General features: G+C 39.4%; 1 protein-coding gene across 1 annotated transcript in view; it reads left to right on the top strand.

Moving 5' to 3' along the window:
* Positions 1-12,799, top strand: part of ARHGEF9 (Cdc42 guanine nucleotide exchange factor 9) — a 916,750-nt gene that overhangs the window by 683,338 nt on the left and 220,613 nt on the right. Inside the window, exon 7 of the mRNA XM_053699217.1 lies at positions 4,229-4,420. Within this exon, the coding sequence (XP_053555192.1) occupies positions 4,229-4,420 (192 nt within the window). The remainder of the gene's footprint in view (positions 1-4,228; positions 4,421-12,799) is intronic.

Below are 12,799 nucleotides of genomic sequence, written 5' to 3'. Positions count from 1 at the left end.
TTAGGGGTTAATAACTTTAATATAGTGGCGGCGACATTGGGGGCGGCAGATTAGGGGTTAATAAGTGTAGTTAGGTGACGGCGACATTGGGGGCGGCAGATTAGGGGTTCATAACTATAATGTAGGTGGCGGCGGTGTCCAGAGCGGCAGATTAGGGGTTAATAAGTATAATGTAGGTGTCAGCTATAGCGGGGACGGCAGATTAGGGGTTAATAAGTGTAAGATTAGGGGTGTTTAGACTTGGGGTTCATGTTAGGTGTATACATAAAATGTATTTCCCCATAGGAATCAATGGGGCTGCGTTAGAAGCTAAACTCTGCTTTTTTGCAGGTGTTAGGTTTTTTTCAGCCGGCTCTGCCCCATTGATTCCTATGGGGAAATCGTGCACGAGCACGTTTAGCCAGCTCACCGCTAACGTAAGCAGCACTGGTATTGAGGTGAGATGTGGAGCAAAATTTTACTGTCCGCTCACTTTTCTGCGGCTAACGCCGGGTTTGTAACAACCTGTAATACCAGCGCTGTCTGTAAGTGAGCGGTGAGCATAAACTGCTTGTTAGCACTGCACAGCCTCTAACGCAAAACTTGTTATCTAGCCGTTTATTTTAAAGACGTGCTTCTTTTAGTCTTCTTACAAAGCAGGATAATATACATATTTATCAAACATACGCACATTATTAAGATTACCACTATATTTACAAACTAAACTGGTATTTCTCATTTAATTATTAAAGGGACACTGAACCCAAATTTTTTCTTTTGCGATTCAGATAGAGCATGCAATTGTAAGCAACTTTCAAATTTACTCCTATTATCAAATTTTCTTCATTCTCTTGGTATCTTTATTTGAAAAGCAAGAATGTACGTTTGTTTTGGTGAACAACCTGGGTTGTCCTTGCTGATTGATGGATTAATTTAACCGACCAATAAACAAGTGATATCCAGGGTTCTGATAAAAAAAATAGCTTAGATGCCTTCTTTTTCAAATAAAGATAGCAAGATAACAAAGAAAAAAAGATAATAGGAGTAAATTAGAAAGTTGCTTAAAATTGCCTGCTCTATCTGAATCATGAAAGAAAAACATTGGGTTCAGTGTCCCTTTAAGATCATAGTTTCCATTCTAAAACTGCATATATTTGGGTCACACTCTCACCAGTGCTTCCTGTCTGTGACTTTCTCTTCTTGATCACTCACTCTCTGTATAATCTCACTACTTCTTCTCCTCAAGCTGTTCTCTTATTCACTTCTCTCTCTTATCATCACTCACTTCTGTCTCATGCTGTCACTCCCTCCATCATTCTGCCTGTCTCTCCTTTTATCACTCAATTACTACCCCCCTCGCTTTCTTTTTAACCCCCTTTCCCTACTTTACTATATAGTATATGTGTTAGATTAAAATGTCTGTGTGTGATTTATATAGTGTTAAATGTGTGTTGTGTGAGAGTGTGTGTGGATAGATGATAGATATAATAAATGATAGATAAAATAGATAGATGATAGATCGACAAATAGACAGATAGATAGATAATGGATAGATAGACTTTCTAGGTGCTCTAGTCTGCCTTTTCCTCTACACAACTAAAATCAATCTTATAAACATGGGCTTTTATAGGGTGTGACAATGTATCTTCAATTTTAATTATCCATTTATTTTGGCCCTGCTTGGCTATAAATCTGTAAATAATCTTTTTTTTAATCTATATAAAAGTGGATTATTTTTGGGAGTAAGAGCTTGACCTTGAAAGTGTGAGTTGTTCTTAATAATTACATTTAACGTGTATTGTTAGAGCTGTTTTCCTCCTTTATTATAGTTGGGAAAATTTGGTTTGGAGTTGCTTTTTTTCAGTGTGAATAATTTACATTTAATTTAATGTTTCTGCATCTTATGCTGCTAAAGTTGCCTCTTGACCCTGAATTTTAACATTTGAATCATGTGATTGCCTCATGGTCCAGCATTGCCTGGCTGATCTATTGTACCCGGTGAGTGGGCTGAGAAGAATTGCTGACGTACACACATCTCAGATTGGGTCTTGTGCTGGATTAAATGAGTATGATTGTTTCCTACTTGCGTCGTGACCACAGAATATTCAAATCTTCTCATTAGGAGTATTTCTGCTCATTAGAGTGCTGAATTATTTGTGAAAGACACTGCAGTGTTTGTAAGCAGGACAGAGGACAATTAATAAATATATGCAAAAAGAACTAATGCAACATGGTTATGTACAGTCATTTTAAATATACACACACATCATTATCAATCTCTTTTTCCATCCTATGTTTATTATCTTTTGCACACAGGCCTGCAGAAATGTCACCATTTATAGGAATGGAGAATTAAGGTTTCTTAAAATGACCAATGTATGATGTGCTTGTCTCAAAAAGGAAGGAAACCCCAGCTATATAAAGTTTACACTAACATTTACTTTGACATAAAAGCTATCTGGTTACCTTCTTAATTTTTATTTTCCTTTAAATATCTAAAATAAACAAAGCTCTAATAAAAAACTTAGTGAAGAAGAATGGTCAAGGTGGCGGTTACTTAAATTGACTTAGTTTTCTTGGTTTCCTCTGTTGAAAAATAATATTTACATATCCTACACTAGTGGGAGCTAGCTGATGATGATTACACAAATGTGTCTCTTGTCATTTTCTCACTATATATGTTCAGCTAGGTCCCAGTAGTGCACTGATACTTGGGAGCAGTCCATTATGATCCTTTAGAAAAATAAATCAACTGATTTATCTACGAAAATCCCCCTAGACTTTAATGGTGATTTTCTGTATAAATTACATACATATACCCCATGTGCTAAACCTTTTAATTGTGGATAATGACGACAGTCTTTAGTGCAGATGATAAAAATATGTTGTCTTGCCCCCTACCCCAACCCCAGACTTACCCCTACTTACAAGGTGGCCTGCTCTTTGAAACGGTGTGTATCTTGGGGATGTGAAGTAAAAGCATACTTAAAAAAATAATAATAATACCAAATGTAAAAATGGCATATGATAGGGCTTAAAGGGATATTAAACACTAAATATATTTTATAAGCTTAGCATTGAAGCTATTTTCCGCCTCCCTCTAGTCATAAGTGCTGCTATTTTGAAATCTGTCTTGCACTACATTCCAGTGCTGACCTGTTTGCCCATGTGCAGTAACTCTCCTTCAGCGTAGCCTAGGTTCCATAATGACAGCACCCTTGATTAGAGGGAGGTGCATGAAATGTGCCTAGTGTCCCTTTAATTGTGAACAGCCTCTAAAAACTCTTAAACTGCTCAGCAGAGGGGTGAACATGGCTCAGCAGTTAATGGGTTAATCACTTTCAGGTATTAAACACACAGTTATTATACAAGAAAATGTGCATATTAAAGCATTTTTATTTGCATCCTTATATCCCTTTAAGCAATATAAAAAATAACATATATATGATACGTTAGAATAAGGCAACATGTGAATAGAATATTCACAACATAATTAGAAAACTACACTTTGATTTTTTAATGTATCATAAGTATTTGTTATAATTTAAACTAATGATATATTTAGATACCTTGTCTACAGGTTGTACAAAAAAACATGTTACTCTAATAAGAGAAACTCGATTGGTACGTGGGACTAAAGAATATAACAATTCAGACTTTATATAATTTTGCAATTATTTATTTTAAATCACGTTTGTCATATAGTAGGGAACAAAAGGAAGAAATGTTAATGCGGTCACCTAGACCATAAACAACTAGTAAAACTGTGTGCAAATAATGTAAGAATAAATCTACTTAGTTATGCAGAAGTGTCCATGTGTTACTGTCAGCTTGGAATCTGCTTTTCCTCATTCTGGAGAGGCACTGGTTTCTGTAGGATTCACTAAGTTAACCCTTTTTTGGACAGATATATCTCAAACATGGTTTATCTGTTGCCAGCCTCTAGGAATCTGTGTTCTCACAATTCTAGACTTCAGACTAAATGATTGCTTAGTTTTTCTATATGTTCTGATCTTACTTCCTTTTCATGTATGGTCCTCTATTCCTTTTCAGCAATGACTGTGCCATTTCAGAAATGTGAGCGATTAAACTGCTTACCAAAAATGGGAAAATGTATGTAATATTAGTCATATAAAATGGTCATTTAGAATCTTTGATGATATGCTGTTCATACCTATGTAACACACAATCTACCTACAATGTTCTGAATGTTATTCTTTACTGATGCATTTTTTCATTTCTTCCACAGCTATGGGTAAACCAAGAAGATGGAGTGGAAGAAGGTCCCAGCGAAGTGCAAAATGGGCACTTGGACCCGAGCTCGGACTGCCTATGTATTGGCAGGACCCTTCAGAACAGGGATCAGATGAGAGCTAATGTAATTAATGAAATCATGAGCACTGAGCGACACTATATTAAGCACTTGAAAGACATCTGTGAGGTAAGAGCCACCAGCAAAGGATTGTGTGATTTTGTTTTGTCCTATCTTGATGACCTTGCACTGTGTGATTTTATAATTTTATTTTGTCCTACCTTGATGACATCACAAAATGTGAATTTATTTTGTCCCTTTTTGATGACATCAGAATGTCTCAGTTAACATAGTCATGGTATGATGTTTCAGGTTTTTGGATTAAAAAAAAATAACCACAAGCAAGAATGAGTATTTATGTAGCGAACCATGATTTAAATTCATTCTTACTGATTAATGATTTAAATCAAATCCACCTGATAACTTCACTGCATCATTGGAAAGTACTTAAGTACTGCATCTAAAACTAACAGATATTTGGTGATAATGTGTATGTACTGTCAGGACTGGATTTACTTGTGGTAAATCAGAAGCTACCACACCCAGTAGTCCCTTGGTGTGTCATTGCTTTCAGTTGTAGAATGTTGTAGAGAGTTGAGTTGAATAAAACTTACAAATTTGACAATATCTGTTGACTTCCAGTAGAGATATCACTGTGCCTTTTCAAATGAAGACTAAATGTAATAGATCAGGAAGTACTTATCTAAAATATGTTAAAGTGACTGCATGATATCAGGTGCAACACTTTGCATTTTATCACAGATTTCTTCAGGTGCATCCCTTTTGAAGATTAAATATATTCGACCAACGTTGACCTGCTTCTGTCCTTTTTTCTTGAATACACATTACTTTTGTCCCTTTTTCATTAACCTTTGGGATCACGTCATTCACGGCTTAAAATATAATGAGCTCAGCCCTTCTTGCAATAAGTACACTAAATCCCAACAGACTTAAACTGTGAAGCCTTCCTGTTATGTTGGTTAAAACTGGCCCAGTTTCTGCTGATAAGACAAATTCAATCAAATTAAAGTGGGATCTTTGATGCTGTTTGCTTTGCAAGCGCCCCTGAGACCATGTGCTCAATTTGAAGGCAGTTTGCTCATTTGATGTAGGTTGTTATACTGGCAATGAGAATGGATTTAATTCAGGCTATGCATGTGGCCTCTGCTATTCGCTGTCTTAATGTAATTGGAGCTAGTAATTATAGCACAAACATTAAATGGTATAGGGAGAACATAAGCTTATGGATTTTGGTAAATAATGTCCCAGTACTAGATATTGTTCAAGCCTGACTTTCTTTTCCCCATTCAGTCATTAAAGTGGATAAGGTAAAAAAAAAAGTTATAGCGGATGCTCCTCATTAGCATTTGTATATTTGCTACCAAGCACAAGTACTATACACGTTGTGAGTTTGTGGGAAATAAGATGTTTGTCAATTATATTATTGCATACATTTAAACTTTGAAAAGTCAAAATTAATCTTTCATTATACAAATAGAGCATTTAATTTTAAGAGACTTTTCAATGTACTTATGTTAATGTACTTGTTTTCTTGGTGTCCTTTGTTGAAAAGCATTTCTAGGTAGTTTAGGAGCAGCAATGCACTTCTGCGAATTAGCTGGTTATTGGTTACTGTGCACATATCCCTTTTGGTCAGTGGCTCTCCAGATGTGTTCATCAAGGTCAATCATAATCTGCCATCCAATATTTTTGAGTTTTTAGTTTAAGCCAATCACGATCCTTGTCTTTATATTTGTTTCTCAATCACTGTTTCTCTGACCTACAAACGTATTTTTGGACATACAGATGCATTGCTTGATAAAATGTCAAAATGATTGTTACAACACATTTGCGAGTATACCAAGATGTTTTGGAATTAAACAATTATTTCTCCTGTTAAGTGTAGTCAGTCCACGGGTCATCCATTACTTATGGGACATTAACTCCTCCCCAACAGGAAGTGCAAGAGGATCACCCAAGCAGAGCTGCCATATAGCTCCTCCCCTCTACGTCATACCCAGTCATTCTCTTGCACCTAACTAATAGATAGGATGTGTGAGAGGACTGTGGTTATTAAAATTAGTTTTTATTTCTTCAATCAAAAGTTTGTTATTTTAAACAGCACCGGAGTGTGTTGTTTTTTCTCAGGCAGCATTAGAAGAAGAATCTGCCTGAGTTGTGTATGATCTTAGCGGACGTAACTAAGATCCATTTGCTGTTCTCGGCCATTCTGAGGAGCGAGGTAACTTCAGAACAGGGGACAGCGGGCAGGGTTCACCTGCAAGGAGGTATGTTGCAGTATATTATTTTCTAAGGAATGGAATTGACTGAGAAAATACTGCTAATACCGGTGTAATGTAAGTACAGCCTTAAATGCAGTAGTAGTAACTGGTATCAGGCTGATATGTGTGTATGCTTGCACTGAAGTATTTCTGGGGAATGGCACTTCACTAAGAAAATACTGTATATATATAACTTATAGCCTCTCTGCAGTGAAAGCGACTAGCAACAGGCTTTTTATTAACATCTCATATATTTATATTTTAAACGTTTACTGGCATGTTAATCGTTTTTTCTCTGAGGTACTTGGTGAAAATTTATTTGGGCATTATTTTCCACATGGCTGTCGTTTGTTTTGAATAAAATCAGTTTACTGAGCTTCCCCACTGTTGTAGTATGAGTGGGAGGGGCCTATTTTGGCGCTTTTACTGCGCAGTAAAAATTCAGTCACAAGTCTTCCTGTTCTCCCTGCATGATCCAGGACGTCTCTAGAGAGCTCAGGGGTCTCCAAAACTAGTTTTGAGGGAGGTAATCACTCACAGCAGACCTGTGAGACTGTGCTTTGACTGTGATAAAAACGTATATATTTTATTGTTATCCGTTTTTTTTGGTATTAAGGGGTTAATCATCCATTTGCTAGTGGGTGCAATCCTTTGCTAAATTAATAAATTTAATGTGAAAATTTGGTTTCTATAACTTATCCGGTTCATGTTATTTCAACTGTGACAGTTTTTTTGTGTGCTTCTTAAAGGCACAGTAACGTTTTTTATATTGCTTGTAAATTTATTTGAAAAGTATTTCCAAGCTTGCTGTTTAATTGCTAGTTTGTTTAAACATGTCTGACACAGAGGAATCTCTTTGTGCAATATGTTCAAAGGCCAATGTGGAGCCCAATAGAAATTTGTGTACTAATTGCATTGATGCTACTTTAAGTAAAAGCCAATCTGTACATGTAAGGAAAATTTCACCAGACAACGAGGGGGAAGTTATGCCGACTAACTCTCCTCACGTGTCAGTACCTGCATCTCCCGCTCAGGAGGTGCGTGATATTGTGACGCCAAGTACATCAGGGCGGCCATTACAAATCACCTTGCAAGACATGGCTAATGTTATGACTGAAGTTTTATCTAAATTGCCAGAACTTAGGGGTAAACGCGACCACTCTGGAGTGAGAACAGAGTGCGCTGAAAATACTAGGGCCATGTCTGATACTGCGTCACAATTTGCAGAACATGAAGACGGAGAGCTTCATTCTGTGGGTGACGGATCTGATCCAAATAAACTGGATTCAGACATTTCAAATTTTAAATTTAAGCTTGAGAACCTCCGCGTGTTACTAGGGGAGGTATTAGCGGCTTTGAATGATTGTAACACGGTTGCAATCCCAGAGAAAATATGTAGGCTGGATAAATATTTTGCGGTACCGACGTGTACTGACGTTTTTCCTATACCTAAAAGGCTTACAGAAATTGTTAACAAGGAGTGGGATAGACCCGGTGTGCCTTTCTCACCCCCTTCTATATTTAGAAAAATGTTTCCAATAGACGCCACCACACGGGACTTATGGCAGACGGTCCCTAAGGTGGAGGGAGCAGTTTCTACTTTAGCTAAGCGTACCACTATCCCGGTGGAGGATAGCTGTGCTTTTTCAGATCCAATGGATAAAAAGTAAGAGGGTTACCTTAAGAAAATGTTTGTTCAACAAGGTTTTATATTGCAACCCCTTGCGTGCATTGCGCCTGTCACGGCTGCGGCGGCATTCTGGTTTGAGTCTCTGGAAGAGACCATTAGCTCAGCTACATTGGATGAGATTACAGACAAGCTTAGAGTCCTTAAGCTAGCTAATTCATTTATTTCTGATGCCGTAGTACATTTAACTAAACTTACGGCTAAGAACTCCGGATTCGCCATTCAGGCGCGCAGAGCGCTGTGGCTTAAATCCTGGTCAGCTGATGTGACTTCTAAATCTAAATTGCTTAACATACCTTTCAAGGGGCAGACCTTATTCGGGCCCGGTTTGAAAGAAATTATCGCTGACATTACTGGAGGTAAGGGACATGCCCTACCTCAAGACAGAGCCAAACCAAGGGCTAGACAGTCTAATTTTCGTGCCTTTCGCAACTTCAAGGCAGGAGCAGCATCAACTTCCTCCGCTCCAAAACAGGAAGGAACTGTTGCTCGCTACAGACAGGGCTGGAAACCTAACCAGACCTGGAACAAGGGCAAGCAGGCCAGAAAACCTGCTGCTGCCCCTAAGACAGCATGAAGTGAGGGCCCCCGATCCGGAAACGGATCTAGTGGGGGGCAGACTTTCACTCTTCGCCCAGGCTTGGGCAAGAGATGTCCAGGATCCCTGGGCGTTAGAGATCATATCTCAGGGATATCTTCTGGACTTCAAAGCTTCTCCTCCAAAAGGGAGATTTCATCTTTCAAGGTTGTCAACAAACCAGATAAAGAAAGAGGCGTTTCTACGCTGTGTACAAGATCTTTTACTAATGGGAGTGATTCACCCGGTTCCGCGGTCAGAACACGGACAAGGGTTTTACTCAAATCTGTTTGTGGTTCCCAAGAAAGAAGGAACCTTCAGACCAATCTTGGACTTAAAGATCCTAAACAAATTCCTAAGAGTTCCATCGTTCAAAATGGAAACTATTCGGACAATCTTACCCATGATCCAAAAGGGTCAGTACATGACCACAGTGGATTTAAAGGATGCGTACCTTCACATACCGATTCACAAGGATCATTACCGGTATCTAAGGTTTGCCTTTCTAGACAGGCATTACCAGTTTGTAGCTCTTCCCTTCGGGTTAGCTACTGCTCCAAGAATCTTCACAAAGGTTCTGGGTTCTCTTCTGGCGGTACTAAGACCGCAAGGAATATCGGTAGCTCCGTACCTAGACGACATTCTGATACAAGCATCAAGTTTCCAAGCTGCCAAGTCTCATACAGAGTTAGTACTGGCATTTCTAAGGTCACATGGGTGGAAGGTGAACGAAGGAAAGAGTTCTCTATTGCCACTCACAAGAGTTCCCTTCTTAGGGACTCTTATAGATTCGGTAGAAATTAAAATTTACCTGACAGAGGACAGGTTAACAAAACTCCTAAATGCTTGCCGTGTCCTTCATTCCATTCCACACCCGTCAGTGGCTCAATGCATGGAGGTAATCGGTTTAATGGTAGCGGCAATGGACATAGTTCCCTTTGCACGCCTGCATCTCAGACCACTGCAGTTGTGCATGCTAAGTCAGTGGAATGGGGATTACTCAGATTTGTCCCCTATGCTGAATCTGGATCAGGAGACCAGAAATTCTCTTCTATGGTGGCTCTCTCGGCCACACCTGTCCAAAGGGATGCCCTTCAGCAGACCAGATTGGACGATTGTAACAACAGACGCCAGCCTGCTAGGTTGGGGCGCTGTCTGTAATTCCCTGAAGTCTCAGGGATCATGGACTCAGGAGGAGAGTCTCCTTCCCATAAACATTCTGGAATTAAGAGCAGTTTTCAATGCCCTTCTAGCTTGGCCTCAGCTAGCATCTCTGAGGTTCATCAGATTTCAGTCGGACAACATCACGACTGTGGCTTACATCAACCATCAAGGATGGACAAGGAGTTCCCTAGCGATGATGGAAGTCTCAAAGATAATTCTCTGGGCAGAGTCTCACTCTTGCCACCTATCAGCGATCCACATCCCAGGCGTGGAGAACTGGGAGGCGGATTTCCTAAGTCGCCAGACTTTTCATCCGGGGGAGTGGGAACTTCATCCGGAGGTCTTTGCCCAAATACTTCGGCATTGGGGCAAACCAGATATGGATCTCATGGCGTCTAGCCAGAACGCCAAGCTTCCTCGTTACGGGTCCAGGTCCAGGGACCCGGGAGCGGTTCTGATAGATGCTCTGACAGCACCTTGGAACTTCAAGATGGCTTATGTGTTTCCACCCTTCCCGATGCTTCCTCGATTGATTGCCAGGATCAAACAGGAGAGAGCATCAGTGATTCTAATAGCGCCTGCGTGGCCACGCAGGACCTGGTATGCAGATCTAGTGGACATGTCGTCCTGTCCACCATGGTCTCTGCCTCTGAGACAGGACCTTCTAATTCAGGGTCCTTTCAAACATCAAAATCTAATTTCTCTGAAGCTGACTGCATGGAGATTGAACGCTTGATTTTATCAAAGCGTGGATTTTCGGAATCAGTAATTGATACCTTAATACAGGCTAGGAAACCTGTTACCAGGAAAATTTACCATAAAATATGGCGTAAATACTTACATTGGTGTGAATCCAAGAGTTACTCATGGAGTAAGGTTAGGATTCCTAGCATATTGTCTTTTCTACAAGAAGGTTTAGAAAAGGGTTTATCTGCTAGTTCTTTAAAGGGACAGATCTCAGCTCTGTCAATCCTTTTGCACAAACGTCTGTCAGAAGTTCCAGACGTTCAGGCCTTTTGTCAGGCTTTGGCCAGGATTAAGCCTGTGTTTAAGACTGTTGCTCCACCGTGGAGCTTAAACTTAGTTCTTAACGTTTTACAGGGTGTTCCGTTTGAACCCCTTCATTCCATTGATATCAAGCTGTTATCTTGGAAAGTTCTGTTTTTAATGGCTATTTCCTCGGCTCGAAGAGTCTCTGAGTTATCGGCCTTACATTGTGATTCTCCTTATCTGATTTTTCATTCAGACAAGGTAGTTCTGCGTACTAAACCTGGGTTCTTACCTAAGGTAGTCACTAATAGGAATATCAATCAAGAGATTGTTGTTCCTTCATTGTGTCCTAACCCTTCTTCAAAGAAGGAACGACTTCTACACAATCTAGACGTAGTCCGTGCCCTAAAATTTTATTTACAGGCAACTAAAGATTTTCGTCAAACTTCTTCCCTGTTTGTCGTTTATTCTGGACAGAGGAGAGGTCAGAAAGCTTCTGCTACCTCCCTCTCTTTCTGGCTTCGTAGCATAATACGTTTAGCCTATGAGACTGCTGGACAGCAGCCTCCTGAAAGAATTACAGCTCATTCCACTAGAGCTGTGGCTTCCACGTGGGCCTTTAAGAATGAGGCTTCTGTTGAACAGATTTGCAAGGCTGCAACTTGGTCTTCTCTTCATACATTTTACAAATTTGACACTTTTGCTTCTTCTGAGGCTGTTTTTGGGAGAAAGGTTCTTCAGGCAGTGGTTCCTTCCGTGTAAAGATCCTGCCTGTCCCTCCCGTCATCCGTGTACTTTTAGCTTTGGTATTGGTATCCCATAAGTAATGGATGACCCGTGGACTGACTACACTTAACAGGAGAAAACATAATTTATGCTTACCTGATAAATTCCTTTCTCCTGTAGTGTAGTCAGTCCACGGCCCGCCCTGTTTTTTATGGCAGGTCTAAATTTTAAATTATACTCCAGTCACCACTGCACCCTATAGTTTCTCCTTTCTCGTTTGGTTTTCGGTCGAATGACTGGGTATGACGTAGAGGGGAGGAGCTATATGGCAGCTCTGCTTGGGTGATCCTCTTGCACTTCCTGTTGGGGAGGAGTTAATGTCCCATAAGTAATGGATGACCCGTGGACTGACTACACTACAGGAGAAAGGAATTTATCAGGTAAGCATAAATTATGTTTTTGCTCATGGGCAATACACACTGAAATAGCCAAGGACACTGTTTTGGATGTACATATAAAAATATTTGGTTTAGATTCATTAAACCCTGCTTCATCTCTATTAGTTACTAGTTAGTGCGCGGTTCAGAAAGTTATATATGTTTATCTGATTAATAGCCACATAAAAAGAACAGAAATCATGAAGTAAATATTTAGAAAAGTCATTTATCAGTCATGTTATTAAAATGTTTTTATATCATACTCACATTTTCATAAAGTTACAGTACTTTAATCTTTTTTTTTTTTTTAATTTCTTTTGGCAATCAGGATATTACTGTTTGGCATTTTGTATTGTTTGTTGGCAAGTGATATATTTTGCCCAGCAGAAAAGGAGGGAGACGCAGGGTTCATTACACTACAATAAAAGTGTTAGACAGTATAGATGAGGGATGGGGCCCTACACTAAAGAAAATTAATGTATTGAGAGAGGAAGTGTGACCCTGCAGTAATCGCTTAGAGGGGGAACGCTACACTATAGAAACATATAAATATTTCTTAAATATTAAAAAATATATAAAAATAAAATAAAAAAGTAATAAATTGTTAACATGGCAGTGGACAGAGGGAGGGTGGAGGGTAAGAGA

Source organism: Bombina bombina, chromosome 1, assembly GCF_027579735.1.
Source record: "Bombina bombina isolate aBomBom1 chromosome 1, aBomBom1.pri, whole genome shotgun sequence".
In the NCBI taxonomy this organism is placed as follows: domain Eukaryota; kingdom Metazoa; phylum Chordata; class Amphibia; order Anura; family Bombinatoridae; genus Bombina; species Bombina bombina.
Note: the sequence above shows the minus strand (reverse complement) of the source record. Positions and strands in the feature narration are given on the sequence as shown.